The 22028-nt window shown below is 45.3% G+C and overlaps 1 protein-coding gene across 1 annotated transcript in view; it reads left to right on the top strand.

Annotated features, from left to right (window-relative positions):
* The first annotated feature begins 660 nt into the window (after positions 1 to 660).
* The window catches only part of LOC136832059 (uncharacterized), a 45254-nt gene continuing 23886 nt past the window's right edge, over positions 661 to 22028 (top strand). The window contains exons 1-3 of the mRNA XM_067092606.1: positions 661 to 774; positions 4645 to 4720; positions 6131 to 6252. Coding sequence (XP_066948707.1) covers positions 4666 to 4720; positions 6131 to 6252 — 177 coding nt within the window. The 5' untranslated portion in view covers positions 661 to 774; positions 4645 to 4665. The remainder of the gene's footprint in view (positions 775 to 4644; positions 4721 to 6130; positions 6253 to 22028) is intronic.

Raw genomic sequence — 22028 nt, 5'->3', positions numbered from 1 at the left:
CAAATACAGAAACGGATAGGCTTAATCCAGCTTAATATTGTACGAGAGAGAGAGAGAGAGAGAGAGAGAGAGAGAGAGGGCTAAGAAACAGACTAAGTTTGAAATCTATCAATGTTGCCCTTACTAGAAGAAATGAACTTAAAAGAATTGCCACTCATACAATATTCCTGTAAGTGTTGTTAAAAAACTGGAACAATGTCAGCTTATAGTGCGGCATATTCTTATACTGAAAAAAATGGAAGCAAGTACGTCTACCTTTGGAAGATTAGTTTAGACAGCGTCAGGGATACAAGAGTGAGAACTATATTCAGAAGGTAAGTAGTATACATATTGTAAATATCGTATATACTGTATATATATATATATATATATATATATATATATATATATATATATATATATATATATACATATATATATATATATATATATATATATATATATATATATATATATATAATATATTTATATATATATATATTTATACTGTATATATTATATATATATATAATATACATATATAATATAATTTATAATATACTGTAATATATATATATATATATATATATATATATATATATATATATATATATATATATATATATATATATAATTCTAGCGGATGGAGTGAAAAATGCGAATTTTGAGGTTTCATTTGGCGGATTTGGCAACACTGGTGGCCAGGACATGCTTGTCACTGATCGGAGTGATCTCGGTTAGCCAGTTTTCTCGTATAGTTCGCTGCGATCCGACTCTGTTCAAGCTGTTTTCGAGGTAAGAATAAATAGTTCGTTTGTTTATGCTTTCACGCCAACAATTCTGCCTTTACTGTGAGCTTCCATTTTACCATAAGCCGAGGATGCTCTGAACTTCTGCCCTAGGCTGTAATGTGAAACCTAGGCATAAGATTCCCGCTAAGAAACTCGACTGGGTCGTTAAAATATACACACACACAAGCGTCCTAATGCTCCTTTTCTAGCCCAGACACGAGAAAAAACATGGAATGGAAGGTAGAATGGCAAGGTTTATCAAGAAGGGAAGAGATCAGTTTTGGTGTCAAAGGGATTTACTGTTTTATATCTTGCCAGGATGGCCGATGCTCGGAAGTTGCTGGGCTGGCATATGTAATAGACGCGCAGTTATTTTTAACCATTTCGTATCGGTGAAGCTCCTGCACCGATGTTAACATTTTCTTCCTTCCTGTCGATGATTGTCCAGCAGGGCGAATAATATTTTTTTTCACACTGATTAGATCAGGGAAATAATCACTAGATGATGCTGAGGTCAGAAGAGACGCGACACAATAGATGAAGCAAGCTGTGTGTGTGTGTGTGTGTGTGTGTGTGTGTGTGTGTGTGTGTGTGTGTGTGTGTGTGTGTGTGTACTTAACCTCAAATCACGAGATTCCCTGAGATATGGTGGAGTCGCCAACCATGCAAAGACCACATCGACATCAGAACTCAAATCAGATAAGAGAAAAGATAAGACTAGCCTAACTCCAACAGTAAGGCAAAACATGAAACCGAACATTTAATGAAACATACAAACAGGCTTATTAGGCCTATAGTGACATTTGATTGGTTTTACCCACCAATCCTTTGAAGTTTGGTGTGGTTGGCGTAGAATTATTTCCCTTCAAATGACTTCATCGTTAAGTACCGAAAGAAAGACTTTTCTGTGTTTTGCTATTTGTTATTACTAAACAGTACGGAACCATATACCCAAGATGATGGTGCATAATGTAAAGTCCTGACCTTGTTAGTTTTTCTGTGAGAAAACAGATGACTCAGTTTTTCTGGCCAGCAAGTTAAGAAGTGAGGCTTCTTAGGCCCAGATAGATAGAGAAACACTAGTTAAGAAGCGAGGTTTCTCAGGCCCAGATAAATAGGGGAGCAATAGTTAAGAAGTGAGGTTTCTCAGGCCCAGATAAATGGATGAACAATAGTTCAGAAGTGAGGTTTCTCAGGCCCAGATAAATAAAGGAACATTAGTTAAGAAGTGAGGTTTCTCAAGCCCAGATAAACAGAGAACACTAGTTAAGAAGTGAGGGTTCTCAGGCCCAGATAAATAGAGGAACACTAGTTAAGATTTAAGAGGTGCGAAAGAAATGAGCAGGATAAAGTTACTGCTGATTTATTGAGGACACAGGCGGTTTATATAGTGGCGGACTGACGTCATGCCGAGGAGTACAATGAGAGCCAGGGTGACCTGAGGTCAATAACATTTGACAATAAATACAATGAACAAATACACGCTGAGTTACAAAAATGGACAATAATGAAGTTGAATACATGCTGATACCTGAGCATAAGAAACATATAATGTTCAAGTTGGTAACAGGTAAATATTTACATAAAACAGTTTAAATGATTGGGTATGGCTGATCCTGGTGACCCATTATCCTAGGAGCAGCCAAGAAAACTGGTCGCCATCATAGAAAACCCGCTTAGCGGGGACTTTACAAAGAAGTGAGATTTCCCAGGCCCAGATAAATAGAGGAACACTAGTTAAGAAGTAAGGTTTCTCAGGCTCAGATAGATAGAGAAACATTAGTTAAGAAGTGAGGTTTCTTAGGCACAAATAAACAGAGGAACAATAGTTGAGAAGTGAGGTTTCTCGGCCCTAGATAAATAGAGGAACAATAGTTAAGAAGCAAGGTTTCTCAGGCCCAGATAAATAGAGAAACACTAGTTAAGAAATGAGGTTTCTCAGGCCCAGATAAAGAGACGAACACTAGTTAAGAAGTGAGGTTTCTCAGGCCCAGAGAAATAGAGGAACACTAAGTAAGAAGTGAGGTTTCTCAGGCCTAAATAAATAGAGGAACAATAGTTAAGAAGTGACGTTTCTCAGGCCTGGATAAATAGAGGAACACTAGTTAAGAAGTGAGGTTTCTCATGCCCAGATAAATAGAGGAACAATAGTTAAGAAGTGAGGTTTTCCAGGCCCAGATAAATAGAGCAACAATAATTAAGAAGTGAGGTTTCTCAGGCCCATATAAATAGAGGAACAATAGTTAAAAAGTGAGGTTTTTGAGGCCCAGATAAATAGAGGAACACTAGTTAAGAAGTGAGGTTTCTCAGGCCCAGATAAATAGAGAAACACTAGTTAAGAAGTGAGGTTTCTCAGGCCCATTTAAATGGAACAATAGTTAAGAAATGAGGTTTCTCAGGCCCAGATAAAGAAAGAAACACTAGTTAAGAAGTGAGGTTTCTCAGGCCCAGATAAATAGAGGAACAATAGTTAGGTGAGGTTTCTCAGGCCCAGATATCCTAAAGAGTGGAACACTAGTTAAGAAGTAAGGTTTCTCAGCCCCAGATAAATAGAGGAACAATAGTTAAGAAGCGAGGTTTCTCAAGCCCCGATAAAGAGAGGAGCACTAGTTAAGAAGTGGGGTTTCTCATGGCCAGATAGAGAAACATTAGTTAAGAAGTGAGGTTTCTCAGGCCTAGATAAAGAGAGGAATACTAGTTAAGAAGTGAGGTTTCTCAAGCCCAGATAGAGAAACACTTGTTAAGAAGTGAGGTTTCTCAGGCCTAGATAAATGGAAGAAGTGAGGTTTCTCAGGCCCAGATAAAGAGAGAAACACTAGTTAAGAAGTGAGGTTTCTCAGGCACAGATAAAGAGAGAAACACTAGTTAAGAAGTGAGGTTTCTCAAGCCCAGATAGATAAACACTTGTTAAGAAGTGAGTTCTCAGGCCCAGATAAATGGAAGAACAACAGTTAAGAAGTGACATTTCTCTGGCCCAGATAAAGAGAGAAACACTAGTTAAGAAGTGAGGTTTATCAGGCCCAGATAAAGAGAGGGACACTAGTTAAGAAGTGAGGTTTCTCAAGCCCAGATAAAGATAGGAACACTAGTTAAGAAGTGAGGTTTCTCAGGCCCAGATAAAGATAGGAACACTAGTTAAGAAGTGAGGTTTCTCAGGCCCAGATAAAGAGAGGAACAATGGTTAAGAAGTGAGGTTTCTCAAGCCCAGATAAACTGAGGAAAAATAGTTAAGAAGTGAATTCCTTAAGGAATGAAAAAAAGTATCAAATGTTGTGTTGCACTAAGAATATTATCACGAAAATTTTTAGGACAGGTCTCAGGAAATGGAGGTGGCGGTATGAGAGTAGCCTAACTGAAGACAAGAAGTGGGAGGGGAGACCTGAGGTCATTGGTTTGTAAACACAACTGACGCCGGGATCAAAATTTGAGAAAGAAGACGCGTCAAGTGACCGTTCCACATGGATGGACGGGTCTTCCATAATTAAATTTCCATAATTCAATTTCAAAATGAGAATACTATGTCAAAAGTATATTCCACGCCCATGCACATTCTAAAATATATTTCGCAGTCATGGTAGTTCACCTTGTATCTCACTGTGCAATGTTGACAGTTTCATTGGGCCTTGTGCCAGCCTGTTGTGCCTTATTGCCCAGTGAAGAAAGCAAGGAAAAAAGGCCAATCAAAACGTGCTCGAAAGGCAAGAACGGAAAAATGCAAACCTACGTCTATCTTCGTTATTGGTGTGAGACTAACTACTGTGGTTACTGATTTCTGCGTGTTCACGCGTTTTGTTTCACTGAATATTCATTCTTGTTTTCTGTACAGTTGTAGCCGATGAAACCCATTTAAATTGCGTTGTCTTCAATGTTTCAGGTCATCTGAGTCACCGAAGCTATGAATGGCGATAAGAAGCAGAGGCCAATCCCTGTTGTCGATGTAGGAAAGCTGGGTGAGTAAAGTGGCTGGAAATTTACAAATATTTACATATAAGTGGCCATTTTTCTTCGAGATACATTATTTATTAGTTATGTGGACATTTAGTGAAAGTATAAGTACGTTTAATCAGGCAATCTTATATAATTTATTGTGATTATTTGAGAAAAAATATTCTGTAAATTGCCGACAGCAAATAACAGTACTAGTGGTTACAATGTTCATTCCTTAAAAACCTCTTCTGTCCCACTAAGGTTGCTATTCACCTAAAAATTCCACCAGTGAAGGCATGTGGATATCAAGAAGCCTTGCTGAGAGGAGAACGCAATCATAAGACGAATGAAATGTAAAGCAACAGTTTCTAAGCAATGTCAAACAGGCCTAAACTCGCACCTGAGCTCAAGCGTAAAGCTCAGCCCTCTGGATATATTAAGCAAAGATGGAGCTCTGGAGATAGACTAGATTTTATAAAGAGCACAGAAAAGCACCCCCCCCTCCAAAAAAAAAAAAGAATGTTAAAAAGCTCTGTCAAGTAGTTCTGTCTTCTAGCATCTCTGAACCCTGTAGAAAATCTCTGCGCCCAGTGGCCAGCATTGATAGAAATACTAAAGTCACATGAATACTCAAACAATAGACTTCAATTTTGCCAACAGTAATGACGACATTTAGCCAAGTTTGGTAAAAATTATTTTAGATACCAGAAAACATACTTGAAGGACGCCACAATATGACAAAAGAAATATACCAATCTCCGTTCCCAGTGGCCTCGGCTGTTACAGAAAGGCTGACTCTCTGATGTGTAGCTACTTCGCAAGAAGAAAAGATGAACGTAAGCCAGCAACCTTTGCTGAGAAGCACAATGTTGTCAGAATAGACCCATATCCTTACTGAAAGAGTGTGAGAAAACCCAAATGCACGAGACCTACTTATATCAACAGGTCAGGTGGAAAGGAAAGCAAGAGCTGGTTGCGTGGTTCACTTAAGTGGATCTGCTTCCAGCGGACATCAAGCGTAACAATCTTTGGCGGGAAGACTCAGTGTAATCATATTCCACTTGACAGTGAAAAGAGCGTAATCTGAAACTTGAGTCTTTGAGGAACTCGTCTTAATACATCAGGATCTAATTGCTAGGGAGTCTTATCTAGGAAAAATAGGGTAATCTATAACTTAGTTACGATATCGTATCTCACTGTCTAATGCGTTATTCTTTACTGAAAAATATGGTTCAGCTTAAGGTGTTTGATCATTTATATGCTAATATTGTGCGACAGGATGCATTTTTTCTGTGGATAACAATGACAGAGCAAACAACATAATAGACTGTAGTACTAGATGTAATGGAACTTGTCATCAACCCACCTCGTGTTAAAGCTTCGATTCATTATTAAACACGTGTCAAATAACAAGAATCTTTGTCTATCACTAGGTCTAGATGAAGAACCATCGCTGACAGATCCCGACTGGCAGAGGGTAGGGAAGGAAATAACAGATGCCTTCAAAGATATTGGTTTTGTTTACCTGAAAGGACACGGAGTTCCCGAGGGACAGGTGAGAATACTCATCTCGTTACGCTTCGTTATTATCTTTCAATCTGCACTTTGGAACTCAACATACAAAAAAACTTCCTATCTCCATCATTCCTCTACTGCGTCATTTCTTCTATAAATTTTGCACTCTTGTGGAATATTGTTATCACTAAGTCAGTCATAAAAAACTGTGGATCTCAAGAACAGATAGGCACAGTAATCACAAGGACGTGGCTCGCATCTCGATGAAAGTCCACATAAAGGAGGTAAAGGTTCATTACAAAAATTTCTTCTACTTGAATTGCAATAGCAAGAAGGTGGGCCTTTCAAGTTTTGAATTTAACATGAGATAGTCTTGATTTTGTTGTGAATGTCGTAATTCACAGGCTCCAGAAGAAACGAGTTTCTGTTCTCCCTTTGAACATTTGTCTTTAACCATCTTCAAAGTACTCAGGCATTTTAATATATATATAGATAATATATATATATACATATATATATACATACATATATATATACATATATATACATACATATATATACATTATATATATATATATATATATATATATATATATATATATATATATATATATATATATATATATATATATATATATATATATATAATGTAGGTAATCTTCAAAGATTACTCTCTTTGTTTTTAGTAGTGTATGTATATAAACACACACACACACATGTATATATATATATATATATATATATATATATATATATATATATATATATATATATATATATATATATATATATATATATATATATATGTACATATGTGTATTTGTATATGAGAGAGAGAGAGAGAGAGAGGCAATGACTACATAATATATATATATATATATATATATATATATATATATATATATATATATATATATATATATATATATATATATATATATATATAGTGGGAAGTTATTCACTTCTTATAAACTGTCTGTTGTACTGAGTACTTTCACTTCCGTAGAAACAAGTTGATCAATGATTAACTATGTTGGAGCTTCACTTATCGTGCTCACATGTTGGCTATCTTCCATATTTTCACAAGTGTTTCTTTTTATAAATCTTGGGTTAAATGAAAATTATGTTTCCCCTTAAATACATTTATTTAGTCTTTAAACTGTATAACTTTTCCACCTTTCAATTCAGTGACCGAGTCTTTATCTTAAAAGCCACATTGTAAAATTCTTGGACTTAGAATTTCACTTTGACTATGGGCACTCAGAAATTTTATACAAGTTCACAAGTTAGTTTGAGGTTTCACTGTCACCTTTCCACACATCTCACACACTCCCTGCCCTGATGCCTTTTTCTAACTAACTCTCCTTCCAGAGTCTTCGCATATGTGGGTATACATTTGAAGCCAAAATCTGGTATAATTTTCCCAAGTTTCGTCCAGATGGGCTTCCCTTTTCCATTAATGTTTCACGTTTAATTATCTATACAATTCGTTCAATGGTTCCTATCGAGTTAATTTTATGGTGTGCGAGAGGTCACCGGGCGAGGTCAAGATCTAAATTAGCTCTTCTTTTTGCCCAGTGCTGTATGAGGTAAACACATTGATTCAAAGGCGACGAATGGTTAAACTCGGCATCTGGGATCACTTAGTTTTGTTATAGCCCCTTTTCTGTTTTGCTCTCTCTGTCTTTATCAAAGATTTTCTGTATGCCCTCGTGCATATATTAAGATATTTAGTTTATTCAATTATAGACTCGATTCCATTGTGTGTATATATATATATATATATATATATATATATATATATATATATATATATATATATATATATATATATATTTCTAAATACAAACAGTGCATAAACTTTGCAGAGTACATTATACAATGCATCCCCAAGTTACGGCGGCACTGAATTACGGCTTTGATCTTGTAAGGACTGGGAATGAGCGACATAATGGCTGGGTGTTAACTGGTTTATTGGTTGTTCCTTACTGAGATAAATGTACAGAATCTTGGAAGATGTTATTGACGCGTGCGAGCGGTAATGTAGCGTCTACACACAGACAGGTAAAACGGACATAAAGGTTTCAGACATCTGTGTTTGTCGGCAGACAACAGATGGCGATATCAAGAGACATGATTAACATAAGTGATGAAACATACATCAGTGGAAGGGTCAGAAATTCTACATATGGCCAATTGCATGAGATTCAAGACACATTAATGGATACAATGCAATAGCATAATAAATGTGAAATGGAGAGACCTTTGGCGTCTTCACAAACAGAAACATACACACAGTTTGATACAGAAGATTCGTTGGAACATTATGAGTACATGATTAGAATGCTTGCATGGCAATGCAAGTAGTGGTGATTGTACATACGTTAAGACAACAATGCTTAGGGAGAAACAGACGGAAATATTGTATGGTTGAAATCGAGTTCCTGTAGAGAAAGAAGACGATGCTCCTGTTTTGTCCTGTCGACTCCGATGATGACGATCACCACACGAACACACGTGTTTGGAAAAGAAGCGTGGGGGCTCTTACAAGTACTCTCCCCAAGACGTGTGTAACGTCTGATTGTTTGGAAGAGAACGGCGTCGGGCGACGGGCTCTTAATGTTCCCCCCACAAGCGAGGCACCGATGCGGAAATTGTCTTGGCGACAATTGTAGTTGGCTCGAAGGGCTTGGGCTAGGGGCGGGTAGGAGGCTGAAGGCGGCACCGACCAGCAGGAGCTCGAGGAGGACGGGAGCTGGTTGAAGGGTGACGTCGGATGATCCTTGGTGGCGGCTCGAGGGGCTGAAGGATGACGGCGGCTGATCCTGGTAGCCAGCTCGAGAGGGCGGCAGCAGGCTGAAGGATGACGTGGCTGGTCTTCGTTGGTCAGCTCGTCCAGTGAACAGGTTTCCTGGAGGAGGTATCCAGGGCTCCGGTGGTGGAGTGGGTCATCTCGGAGGGTCGGACTAATACTGAGAACTCAGGAACGGCGGGAAACAAGGCGGCGAAGGGGTCAATCCGTGGGTCGTCATCTTGGGTCGGCCGGGTCCCGAGTCACTCCGGGGTCACCAGTGTAAGGACTGGGAATGAGCGACATAATGGCTGGGTGTTAACTGGTTTATTGGTTGTTCCACTGAGATAAATGTACAGAATCTTGGAAGAATGCGGTAATTCTAGCGTCTACACACAGACAGGTAAACGGACATAAAGGTTCAGACATCTGTGTTTGTCGGCAGACAAACAGATGGCGATATCAAGAGACATGGCGGTGATGAAACATACATCAGTGGAAGGGTCAGGAAATTCTACATATGGCCAATTGCATGAGATTCAAGACACATTAATGGATACAATGCAATAGCATAATAAATGTGAAATGGAGAGACCTTTGGCGTCTTCACAAACAGAAACATACACACAGTTTGATACAGAAGATTCGTTGGAACATTATGAGTACATGATTAGAATGCTTGCATGGCAATGCAAGTAGTGGTGATTGTACATACGTTAAGACAACAATGCTTAGGGAGAAACAGACGGAAATATTGTATGGTTGAAATCGAGTTCCTGTAGAGAAAGAAGACGAGATGCTCCTGTTTTGTCCTGTCGACTCCGATGATGACGATCGACCAACACACGAACACACGTGTTTGGAAAGAGAGCGTCGGGGCTCTTACAAGTACTCTCCCAAGACGTGTGTAACGTCTGATTGTTTGAAGAGACGGCGCCGGGCGACGGGGTTTCCATAATGTTCCCCCACAAGCGAGGCACCCGATGCGGAAATTGTCTTGGCGACAATTGTAGTTGGCTCGAGGCTTGGGCTGGGGCGGGTAGGAGGCTGAAGGGCGGCACCGACCAGGGGAGCTCGAGGAGGACGGGAGCTGGTTGAAGGGTGACGCCGGATGATCCTTCGGTGGCCGCTCGAGGGCTGAAGGATGGCGGCTGACAGGGTAGCCAAGGGCGGCAGCAGGCTGAAGGATGACGTGGCTGGTCCTTCGTTGGTCAGCTCGTCCAGTCGAGTGGGGGCGGCTTCAGGTTTCCTGGAGGAGGTATCCAGGGCCCGGTGGTGGAGTGGGTCATCTCGGAGGGTCGGACTAATACTGAGAACTCAGGAACGCGGGAAACAGCGGCGGCGAAGGGTCAATCGGGCGTGGGTCGTCATCTTGGGTCGCCGGGTCCTTCGAGTCACTCCGGGTCACCAGTCAAGGACTGAATGAGCGACATAATGGCTGGGTGTTAACTGGTTTATTGGTTGTTCCTTACTGAGATAAATGTACAGAATCTTGAAGATGTTATTGACGCGGCGGTAATGTAATGTAGCGATCTACACACAGACAGGTAAAACGGACATAAAAGGTTCAGACATCTGTGTTTGTCGGCGAGACAAACAGATGGCGATATCAAGAGACATGATTAACACGGTGATGAAACATACATCAGTGGAAGGGTCAGGAAATTCTACATATGGCCAATTGCATGAGATTCAAGACACATTAATGGATACAATGCAATAGCATAATAAATGAAATGGAGAGACCTTTGGCGTCTTCACAAACAGAAACATCACAGTTTGATACAGAAGATTCGTTGGAACATTATGAGTACATGATTAGAATGCTTGCATGGCAATGCAAGTAGTGGTGATTGTACAAAACGTTAAGACAACAATGCTTAGGGAGAAACAGACGGAAATATTGTATGGTTGAAATCGAGTTCCTGTAGAGAAAGAAGACGATCACTGTTTTGTCCTGTCGACTCCGATGATGATCGACCAACACACTAACACACACGTGTTTGGAAAAGAGAGCGTCGGAACAATGAACGCTTTTTCAAATAAATTTACCAAGAATAGGTGTCTAGTAATGGCACCGCAACAAGAATAGGTATCTAGTTATGGCACCTATTAAGTAATAAGCACTGGCTTATGGAGGAAATCGACTTACAGCAAGGTGCTGGAACGGAACCCCAACCATAAGTCAGGGACTCCCTGTATATATATGAAGTTTTCATAATAAAACTAATATTGTAATACTTACCTGAACACCTGAATTAGCCCTGGTCACCTTGAACTACATCCCCATAGCTTTTACCCACTAAGTGGGTAATAAACTGTCAGCGTTAAAAACCAGGAAAATCTAGTCAAATGAGTTACCTGCAGTACCGTTGTGCAACACTGCTGCAAGTCCCGCCGCCAGTGAGGCCGAGATCCCCAATTGCTTATCCACTATTCAAATTGAATTGGGAGGAGGGTGGGAATCATTCAGGTGTTCAGGTAAGTATTACAATATTAGTTTTATTATGAAAACTTCATATTGCAATACACTCCCTGAACACCTGAATTAGCCCGATTAACAAAATTTAGTGGAGGTGGGATCAATCTAATTCAGCCCGACCTGCCAACAGGGAAAGTAGTTAACTCATTATTCCCCTACTCTGTATAAATGAATGTATCCTCACCTGGTTATCCCACTCGGCAGGTGAGAATGTCTGTAGAGAGAGTACCCCCGACATCAGTCTCATGTCTAGGTACTGTCTGAGTCGAGCTACCTCTCATGTGGTATTCAAACCTCCTCATGGATAGAGAGTAGCAAAATAAAAAAAACCAACCTACCATGTGGCTAATCACATCCTCCCATGATTAGTGGAACGATGAACCTCCCATGTGGCTAATCAAAGCACTCTCATTTTTATGGAGGGTCTGAGTCGAGCTACCTCTCATGTGGTATTCAAACCTCCTCATGGATAGAGAGTAGCAAAAAAACCAACCTACCATGTGGCTAATCACAGCCTCCCATGATTAATGGAGAGCAGCAGAACCTCCCATGTGGCTAATCAAAGCACTCTCATGTATGGAGGTATGATGAACCTCCCATGGCTAATCAAAGCACTCTCATGTATGGAGGGGTACAAAGAACCTCCCATGTGGCTATTGTAGCCTCTCATGTATGGAGGAGAAGTTGAGTGTGCAGGTCTTGAGTTCTTTGCCGTCCAGCGATGTCTGCGCAGAAGAGGTTGAAGAAACCAAACCTGTCCACTGGATCTGCCTATCTTCACAGCACTAACGTCAAACTTAATATTCTCACTATGAACCCCGACTAACAGAGAATCCAAAATTCCAAATTTCCTCAGACTACGTTCATTACCTAGAGTTCCCCCTACCCTTAACATTACTACGTAATTATAAGATCGAGTTGGTGGTCGCAAAGGGACCAAGCGAGAAATTCTTCTTCGAAGAAAACTGAATGTCTTTTAGGTAGAAAGTCGTGAAAACCGACACCGACTTCCAAGTGGCCGCCTCTAAGAACCTCCGCACTAAGAGAGTACCCCCTTAGCTAAATGAATGCACCCATGATAGAAGGGTTAGCGGCTACACACGGACTAAGAGAATAACTTTCATGTAAAAAGGAGAATGATGCATCTCCCAAGTGACTATTCAGAGCCTACCCATTAAGGAGGGAATGAGGCAGTATGCCGAGCCGATGACCCTCCGCCCCGCAGGTTGCGGCAAAGGCCGATGAGCACAGAAGTATCCCAGCGCCGACGAAACAACCTAGGCTAGCCTACGAGAGCACCTCTTTGGACTCTCGTAGGAAAACTATCAAAGACTAGGATACTTAAGATGTACTAAACTTAAGTTCATGTGATTATACTATCACTATTGGTTAAGATTCTAAAGCCTAGAAGGAATTTCTCTATCTAGTTAACCTAATAATCACCGCACTACGTGAGTACTACCTTAGCTAAATGAGCGCACCCTAGATAATAGACTTCGCCGTTAAACGTGGATGGACTAAGTGAATAACCTCCAGAGTCTTCGCACTAAGAGAATACCACCTCAGCTAATTGAACACACCCTAGATAGGAGAATTCGCCACTATACGCGGTGGGGTGAACTGAACATCTCGTAAGTAAAGGAAGAAAACAAAGACGGACTCGCAAGTAAACTACCTCCAGAATAGAAAGCTCTGAACCATTCCTTAGAAAGGAAGATGAAGTGGACATACTCCGAATACTGTGTGGGAATGAGAGAAAAAAAAACACTGTTAAATACTAAATATAATGTCACGTCAAATTAAATTGCGTTCTAGGGCATAAACCTCGCATCACACGAGAATTGTGAAGTGTGCCCGTAACTGTGTTCGTGTAGTGAGCGCTTATGAACCAGGAATCAGGAACCCTTCTCTGAAAGTAACTAATCGCATCCTTGACAGCGGACGGGAAGGGTTCCGCAGTTAGACAAGAAGTGTACACAGAAGCAGACGGAGTTTATCAACCTTTGATAAATATTCGCATCGGACATGAAGACATCCCCGCTGATGCCTGAACCGAACACTTGCAGATAAAGAACCTTAAACGAACGAAGCAGAGTTTTAGCCTCGGCCACAACTTCCAGAAAAAGAGAAATACTTATCAATCCCGCCTAGGAAACTTCTCGAAGCTCGCCCATTTTTTTTTTTCTGCAGCTAAAGCCGAAAAAAAGAAAAAACACCTGACCAATTATCTTAACATTAGAACTTCCGACAAATCTCACAAGAGAGCCCGAGGGAATGTAACAAGTCAAAGATGATCTTACTATTAGAAATTTTCGGGAAGATAGAAAAATGTACTGCAAAGTGCTGAGCGGTAGCCAGCAATAACCGAAAATGGAAGAATCTTGACTTTCCGAAGGAATAAAAGAAAACCAGCTATTTCAGTTATGGCAGGCGTAAAGATGGAATGACCTTCCTTACGACACAGACTTCCCCATGTCAAGTTGACCTGGTAAAGCTTAACGGGTTGACTTCTCGAGCTGAAAGAAACACTGTCTAGACATAGCTTTAGAGTGTCTGGACTGTCTAGCTGTTCGCTCGGCAGTCGCCCGCAACTAGGTTCATCACGCAAGAGTTTGGATGATAATGGTGAAAATGCGGTTGTCTAAAAGATATTCCACATGAGGAGGAACATCAGAACTTCCATAAGGAGCATTAGGAATTCCAGAACCGCGGGCGTTAGAGCCAGCAAGGAGCTAGAGTCATAGACGTCTTGACACTACCGCAATTCCTGATTACCTGATGAATGAGACCGAATGGCGGAAAGTATACACCTCTAAGTTCTAATGATCTTGTTCCCCCCGAGTTCTCAGATATGACACGGCAGTTACAATGTCGCAAAGCAGACCCACTACTGTGTTGCACACTAGGACTGAGAAACACCTGAGGGCTTCCTTTACAGCCCTGAGGTTCCCGAAGGTTATGACTCCTCTCGTTCCCGATCCCTCCAGAGGCCCGAAGCCTGGGTTCCTCCAAGGTTGCTCCCCAACCTTGATATGAGGCATCTGAGTACAGATGAACGTCGGGAAGAGGCGACTATAGACCTTCCGGATGTCAGATGCGCTTCTTCTGACAATCAAAGACGATCCGACAAGCGAGAATCGTTCCAGATTATACCTGCATTCTCGATGTGGAAGTCACAGTGATTCCTGAGACATACCTGAAGAGAAAGCATGCGGAGACACAAGACCCTGGAATTAGAGAGAGAGAGAGAGAGAGAGAGAGAGAGAGAGAGAGAGAGAGAGAGAGAGAGAGAGAGAGAGAGAGGAGGACATTCTCCCCAAGAGGTTTCTTCAAGTGGGTACCAGCTGTTCTCTGTTAGACAGGAACCCTCTACTTCCACATTTGTACCTTCAACGATGCATAATTGCCGACACTGGAGACATGAGTTAGAAGCAACAAGTTCGTTATACTGGCCACATCCCTTGAACCCAGAGCAGCCATACTAATCATAGCTTGCTGTGACGCTACTGCTGACGACGGCTACACGAAATAGACCATGGAGGAGATATCCTCCTCCCTAAAAGACTGTTGCAGAGCGCAAAAGGCGCCCTCAACAGAACCCTCTCCAATTGTCCGGATAGTGAGGTGGAAGCTTCAAAAGAAGCCCCTCCTCTTCTGCCAAAGAACGTTGTACAGTCAGGCGACATGTTAACCTGGTATGACAGCCTTATTGACACCGAAGTGATGAGGTGTCAGGCAGTACCAGACCGGAGGGAGAATCATCTGTTTGAGCAACTACCGGTTCTGTCGCATATAGCAACTCGAACATCGTTGCTTCGGTAATGTAGGCTCCTCCGGAACCTTGGATTGAGGATAAGTGAGGAAGACTACCATCCGCTTACACTCATTGGCTGAAGGAGAACTAATATCCGGTACCGGATCCTCTTCTTCAAATGAATAATCCTTGTCAGACTGGTTCGACCGAGCCGGAGGTTTGTCGGACTGGTCTGACCAAGCCGGAGGATTGTCGGACTGGTCCGACCGAGCCGGAACAGGAAAGAGGCAGGCCGATCCCTAGCAAACGCCGAACTCGAAAACCCGGAACTTGCTACACCTGGGTGTGTGAGAAGGACACCAGACGTATCAATCGCGAACATACTGGAGGCACCAAAGTATAGGTTGCGCAAACCCCGCACCACCCAAAAGGGATGACACAACACCTGGGCGGACCACACCCACTCCTGAGAGCGAAGAGGCTGCAACACCCGAACCACATAAATCCGGATGTATCAAAACCACATGAGAATGGGAATCCGGAACTGAAGACCCGGAATCAACCCCGAACCAACATGGATGCCTAGACGGAGGGACAGAGAAAACCTGCCGGAAAGTTGAGAAAGAAGAAGCCGAAGGGGGGAAGAAGGAAGAAGCCACACTCTGAGTAACCACCGGAGCGCCCAACGCCGACATTGGACAGATGGAGAAGGTCCCAACCAGACAGAAACTCAAAGGAGTATTGAAGGGGAAGTTACGAGGTACCAAACCGAAGGTAACAGAAGAAGGTAGTTACCAACTATCCTGGGGAATGGAAAGGCTGTGGAAACTATCGGTGCTGATACACTGAACGCTGGCGCAGGCGAATCGCCGACTGCCGTAGCATTCACAAGAATCGCAGAGGATACATTACAGTTAGGAAACTATCGGTGCTGAGATACTGAACGCTGGCGCAGGCGAACCGACTTCGTTGGGCGAGCGGGTTCCGTTCTCAGCTACCATTCTGTTGGACGCGAGTTCAAATCTCCGACCGATCGCCGACTGCAGTAGCATCCGCAAGAATCGCGGAGGATACATTACCGTTAGGAACCCATAAAGAATGAAATAAGGAGTTGCTGACGCCTCCGCAAACACCTGAGAAGCAACTAGACCGGATGCCTGAGAAACTAACGGATTTGCAAAAGGTGATAAGACGACGGATCCGTAAAAAGTACCCTTCCCTTAACCCTGAAGAGAGAGAGGGGGGCCGCTGGGCTCTAAAATACAGGGTTGAAGCAAGAAAGCCTTGCTCTGCTGAGTTAAAAGCCAAGAAAACAGGATGCGCAACAAGGACCCCGAGAGCCCTTCAAAGAGCGGACCGAAAAGAAGATTGAGAAGGGCAATGGAAGAAGGCTTAGAAGAAAAATGGGGAAAAAAAAAACGGGAAATTTCCGTAGCGACCGAAGAGGCCATAGATTTCAAAGAAAATTCTTTAAGACATGATTGTAAAGTCACCACATCGACGTCAGCGGAGTGCTTCGAAGGCGTCATTAATTAAGTCTCCGCTGAGCAAGTTTTCTTTTGTGACTTCCCATTTTCTTCACACTCAATTAGTCACGCCTAAACGTGCCAGGTCACACATTTTCTACCATTTCAACTTTATACATATTTGTACAACTGTCATAAATTATGTATTGTATGTTTCTTTATTCGCAGGCATCAAGACTGTATCCATATTGAAGTTCTATATGTTTTTGTATTGTAAATTGTACTTGTTTGCCGCATATTATTGTTAATTGTTTTGACCTCAGGTCACGCTCAATGTCATTGTCTTTCGTGGTTCGGCGCCAGTCGGCCGCTATATAAACTGCCTGGATCTGTAATAAAGTAGCAGTAACTTTTACCTGCTCGTTTCTTTTGCACCTCTTACAGTGGTGACCCCCCGGAGTATCCTGGAGCCATTAGCGGACCAACATGGCGACTTAGTCTTGGCTCCAGGAATTCTCCAACGCTCTTAGCGGCCTAAACACGGCGCTGTAACCAGCGTTTGAGCGTGCTGACTCTCGTCGGCAAACCCCACCAGCGTCACTAGCGGACCCACATGGCGCACGAAAGTGCGTTCTGACGCGAGTACCCCACTCCAGTAAGAGGGCAAAGGAGCGAGCATGACGCGGGTATCCCCTCCTTCATGCAGTTAACCGCGGACCTCGCGGACTCAGAGGTCTACCTACCTCCCATCTTACCCGCACCCGTCCCCACACCGAGGCCCTCCCGCACCTCCACACCCACGCCAGCGCCCCGAACACTCCATGGCCCGGCAACACAATCGCGGGCCGCCCTCACCGTAAAGTTGCCACCTTTTATACAGGGGAACCCAACGATGTGGCTATGTAGGGTCGAGAGCCACTTCAGGGTGGTGCACCTGACGGACGAAATCCTGCAGGCCGACACAGTGCTTAACGCCCTTCCGGAGGACGTGTACAGAAAACTCGTCTCGCGGATACCTGGGACACACACCCTCACATACAGCGCCACGAAGAAGTTCCTCCTCGAAATGTGCTCCCTACCTATCGCCGAGCGGGCCGCCCGTGCTATCGACCTTGCCGTCAACCCACGCCACGACCTCAACGCAAGAGACGCATGGACCATGGTCGTGGATCTCCTGTCACTGCCAGATTTCAACGGCACGAAAAAGCGAGAGGAAATAAGCTTTGCGCGGAAGATCTACCTTTGCCAGCTCCTCCCGGAGGTCCGCACCCAGATTGCTCACCCCTACACCATGCCACTCGACGACCTCATAGAAATGGCACAACACCTCACGGACTCCGTGAAAGCTACACAGCGGCTAAAAGTGCCCACACATTCGGTCAGCTCCGTCCAGCCGGAAGAAGTGGAGCAGAGCGTCAACGCCGTCGCCAGGAAACGTCCACCGAACCACAACAGATGGAGTTCCCCGGGCCTCTGTCGCTACCACAAATGGTTCGGAAAGGACGCCCGAAACTGCCTGCCACCCTGCTTGTTCGCCCGTTCAAAAAATGGGGGTGGCGGCGGCCAGCAGGACAAACCGCCATGGCAACCAAAACACCCAGGGGCTCAGAACCAGTAGGTTTCTATGTCTGTGACACCGTCTCCGGCAGGATGATGCTGGTCGACACAGGGGCCTTTAAATCGATCTTCCCGGCATCCAGAGAGGACCGCAACCAGAAACCAGACCTGGCCGCCTTCCTGACGGCCGCCAACGGATCCCCCATCCTCTCCTACGGCACCAGGCCCCTGTCGATCTCCATCCTTGGCCAGAATTACTCCTGGGACTTCATCGTCGTGGACGTAGGAACCCCACTCCTGGGGGCCGACTTCCTGGCGCACTTCGGCCTGCTAGTCGACGTGAGGCGTAAGCGCCTCCTTGATACCGACTCCTGCTGGTCTCTCCCATTAACAGCGGGACCCAAACCCACCATCAGCGCCGTCGCCCCCCACCAGTATGCACACCTGCTGTTGGAGTTCCCTGAGGTGTTCAAGCCCGAACTTCGACAAGTCCCCGGGACCCCAGCCAAGCATGGCATATACCACCATATAACAACTAAAGGCCCCCCGACACATGCGAAGTTCCGAAGGCTTCCCCCACAGCGCCTTCAGGAGGCGAAAAAAGCATTCGCGGAGATGGAGCGAATGGGAATCTGCAGGAAGGCCTCCAGCCCGTGGGCCTCCCCCCCTCCACATGGTGCAGAAACCGGACGGCTCCTAGAGACCTTGCGGCGACTACAGACGGCTCAACATTGCAACGGAGCCCAACCACTACCCCCTGCCCAACATGCAGGACCTCACGGCCTCCTTTCACGGGGCCAAGGTATTCACTAAATTGGACCTTCTTAAATCATATTTTCAGGTACCTGTCGTACCAGAGGACATACCAAAGACCGCCATCATCACGCCGTTCGGGTCCTATGTGTTCGCCTTCTCCACCTTCGGACTGAGGAACGCCGGGGCGACCTTCCAGCGGCTCATGGACAGCATCCTCGGGGACCTAAAATTCTGCATCTGCTACGTTGATGACATCCTCATATTTTCCAGGTCTCACAGTGAACACCAAAGGCACATCAGGGCAGTCCTGCGGCGCCTCCAAGAGAACGGCCTCGTTGTCCGTTTTGACAAATGCACCTTCGGCGTCCAGAAAGCAGAGTTCCTGGGTCACGAGGTATCCCCGGCAGGCGTCCGCCCACTCACATCAAAAGTAGCAGCCGTAACCAGGTTCCTGGCCCCCACCTCCGTCAAAGCCGTCCAGGAGTTCCTCGGGATGGTGAACTTCTACAGGCGGTTCATCCCCGGGATTGCACACACCACGGCCCCCCTGACGGAAGTCCTCAAAGGCCAACCAGAGTCCCTGTCTTGGGGACACAGCCAGCAGCAGGCCTTCTCCCTGACAAAGGCCGCCCTCGCCGAGGCAACTGCCTTGGCACACCAGGATCCCAAGGCCCCTCTCCAGCTAACGACGGATGCCAGTAACGTCGCCTGCGGTGCTGTCCTGGAGCAGGTCATCAACGGCGCCCCCCAGCCCATCGCCTTCTTCAGCAAGAAATTCAATCCCGCAGAGACCCGCTACAGCACCTTCGACAGGGAACTCTGCACGATGTACCGTGCAGTCCGGCACTTCAAGTTCCTCCTGGAGGGGACGCCCTTCACAATCTTCACGGACCACCAGCCACTGGTTCACGCCTTCACGAAGCAAGCGCCACCTCTCAGCCATAGCTGAATTCACCTGCTCCGTCAGGTACCTCCCCGGCAGAAAAAATCCTGTAGCAGACGCCCTCTCCAGAGTCGAGTTCAACGCAGTGCAGCTCGGTGTAAATTACCAATACCTCGCCAGAGAACAGGCCGCTGACCCAGAAACCCCAGCATACCGCACCGCCATCACGTCCCTTAAGTGGCGGGATGTGACCCTCGCCCCCGGAGGCCCAAGTCTCCTCTGCGACATCAGTACGGGTCAGCCCCGCCCTTTGGTTCCAGCCTCACGTCGCCGCCAGATATTCCACATAATTCACGGCCTTTCACATCCCTCTGGCAGAACTACGGCCAAACTGCTCTCAAAAAAGTTCGTCTGGCACGGGGTGCAAAAGGACGCCACGTCCTGGGCGAAACAGTGCCTGCAGTGCCAGACCAGCAAGGTGGGTCATCACACGCAGTCGGGGGTAGACGAGTTCCCGCAGCCAGAGCGCCGCTTCGGCCACATTCATGTTGACGTCGTCAGGCCCCTTCCCCCATCAGGTGGATCCAGATACCTCCTGACGGTGGTAGACCGTTCGACAAGGTGGCCCGAAGCCACACCCATGCAAGAAGCCACCGCCAGCGCGTGCGCCGAGGCCCTGCTTTCCAGTTGGGTTAGCCGCTTCGGCGTCCCGGATCAGCTGCTGGGGACCACGCATCACACCACCACGGCGTACAACCCAGCGGCCAACGACCTGGTCGAACGGTTCCACAGGTCCCTGAAGGCATCCCTCATGGCCCGCTGCACCGCCGAGGACTGGAAACATCAGCTGCCGTGGGTCCTCCTCGGTTTGAGAACGGCCCCCAGAGCCGATGGCACCCCGTCTGCAGCCGAACAAACCTACGGGGAACCCCTTGTGGTCCCAGGCGAGCTTGTGACAGAAGATCGCCACACCCCATCACTGCAGAGGCTCCATGACGTGGCCGGCAAGTTCGCCCCTTGCAAGCGCACGTACACTGGCAGATCAACCATCTTCACACCACCAGAGTTGTCATCCGCCACCCACGTCTTCGTCAGAGTCGACGCCGTCCGCCCACCACTGACCAGGCCCTACAGGGGCCCCTTCCGCGTGCTGGAGCGGAACAGCAAGGCGTTCCTGCTGGCACTCCCTGGGAAAGACGACTGGGTTTCAATAGACCGCTTAAAGCCCGCCTTCCTGACGAAGAGCACTGACGCCGCCGCAGCACCCTCCCCGCCCAGCCATACTTCGCCACGCCCACGCCCCCGCAAGCGGCGGGCGCGTGGCCGTCCCAGGAAGGGCCCGCCCGCACCAGCAGCCTCACGCGCGGGAGACCCCTCCATTGTCTTTAAGAAGCCGCGGCACCCTTCAGCGTCCCAGCAGATATACAGATTAATCAGACGTGTCCCACGTCTTAGGGGGGGAGTATTTGTAAAGTCACCACATTGACGTCAGCGGAGTGCTTCGAAAGCGTCATTAATTAAGTCTCCGCTGAGCAAGTTTTCTTTGGTGACTTCCCATTTTCTTCACACTCAATTAGTCACGCCTAAACGTGCCAGGTCACGCATTTTCTACCATTTCAACTTTATACGTATTTGTACAACTGTCATAAATTATGTATCGTATGTTTCTTTATTCGCAGGCATCAAGACTGTATCCATATTGAAGTTCTATATGTTTTTGTATTGTAAATTGTACTTGTTCACCGCATGTTATTGTTAATTGTTTTGACCTCAGGTCACGCTCAATGTCATTGTCTTCCGCAGTTCGGCGCCAGTCGGCCGCTATATAAACTGCCTGGATCTGTAATAAAGTAGCTGTAACTTTTACCTGTTCGTTTCTTTTGCACCTCTTACATGATCATGAATATTGGAAAAACTCGATCGCCAGAATTACCACCATCGCAAGACAAACTAAATTTTAAACCCCCAAAGGAAAAGGAACCTTCGAAGGAGGATTATTCAAGGAAAAACAAAAATTCAGAACCAGATACATCAGAAACCAAATCTGAACGACCCTCCACAGATCTGGAAACCTTTGTTGCACAGAGCGCGAAGCAGGAAGTAAAACCGACGACTGATCTAAATGAG

Source organism: Macrobrachium rosenbergii, chromosome 49 (assembly GCF_040412425.1).
Source record: "Macrobrachium rosenbergii isolate ZJJX-2024 chromosome 49, ASM4041242v1, whole genome shotgun sequence".
Lineage (NCBI taxonomy): Eukaryota > Metazoa > Arthropoda > Malacostraca > Decapoda > Palaemonidae > Macrobrachium > Macrobrachium rosenbergii.
Note: the sequence above shows the minus strand (reverse complement) of the source record. Positions and strands in the feature narration are given on the sequence as shown.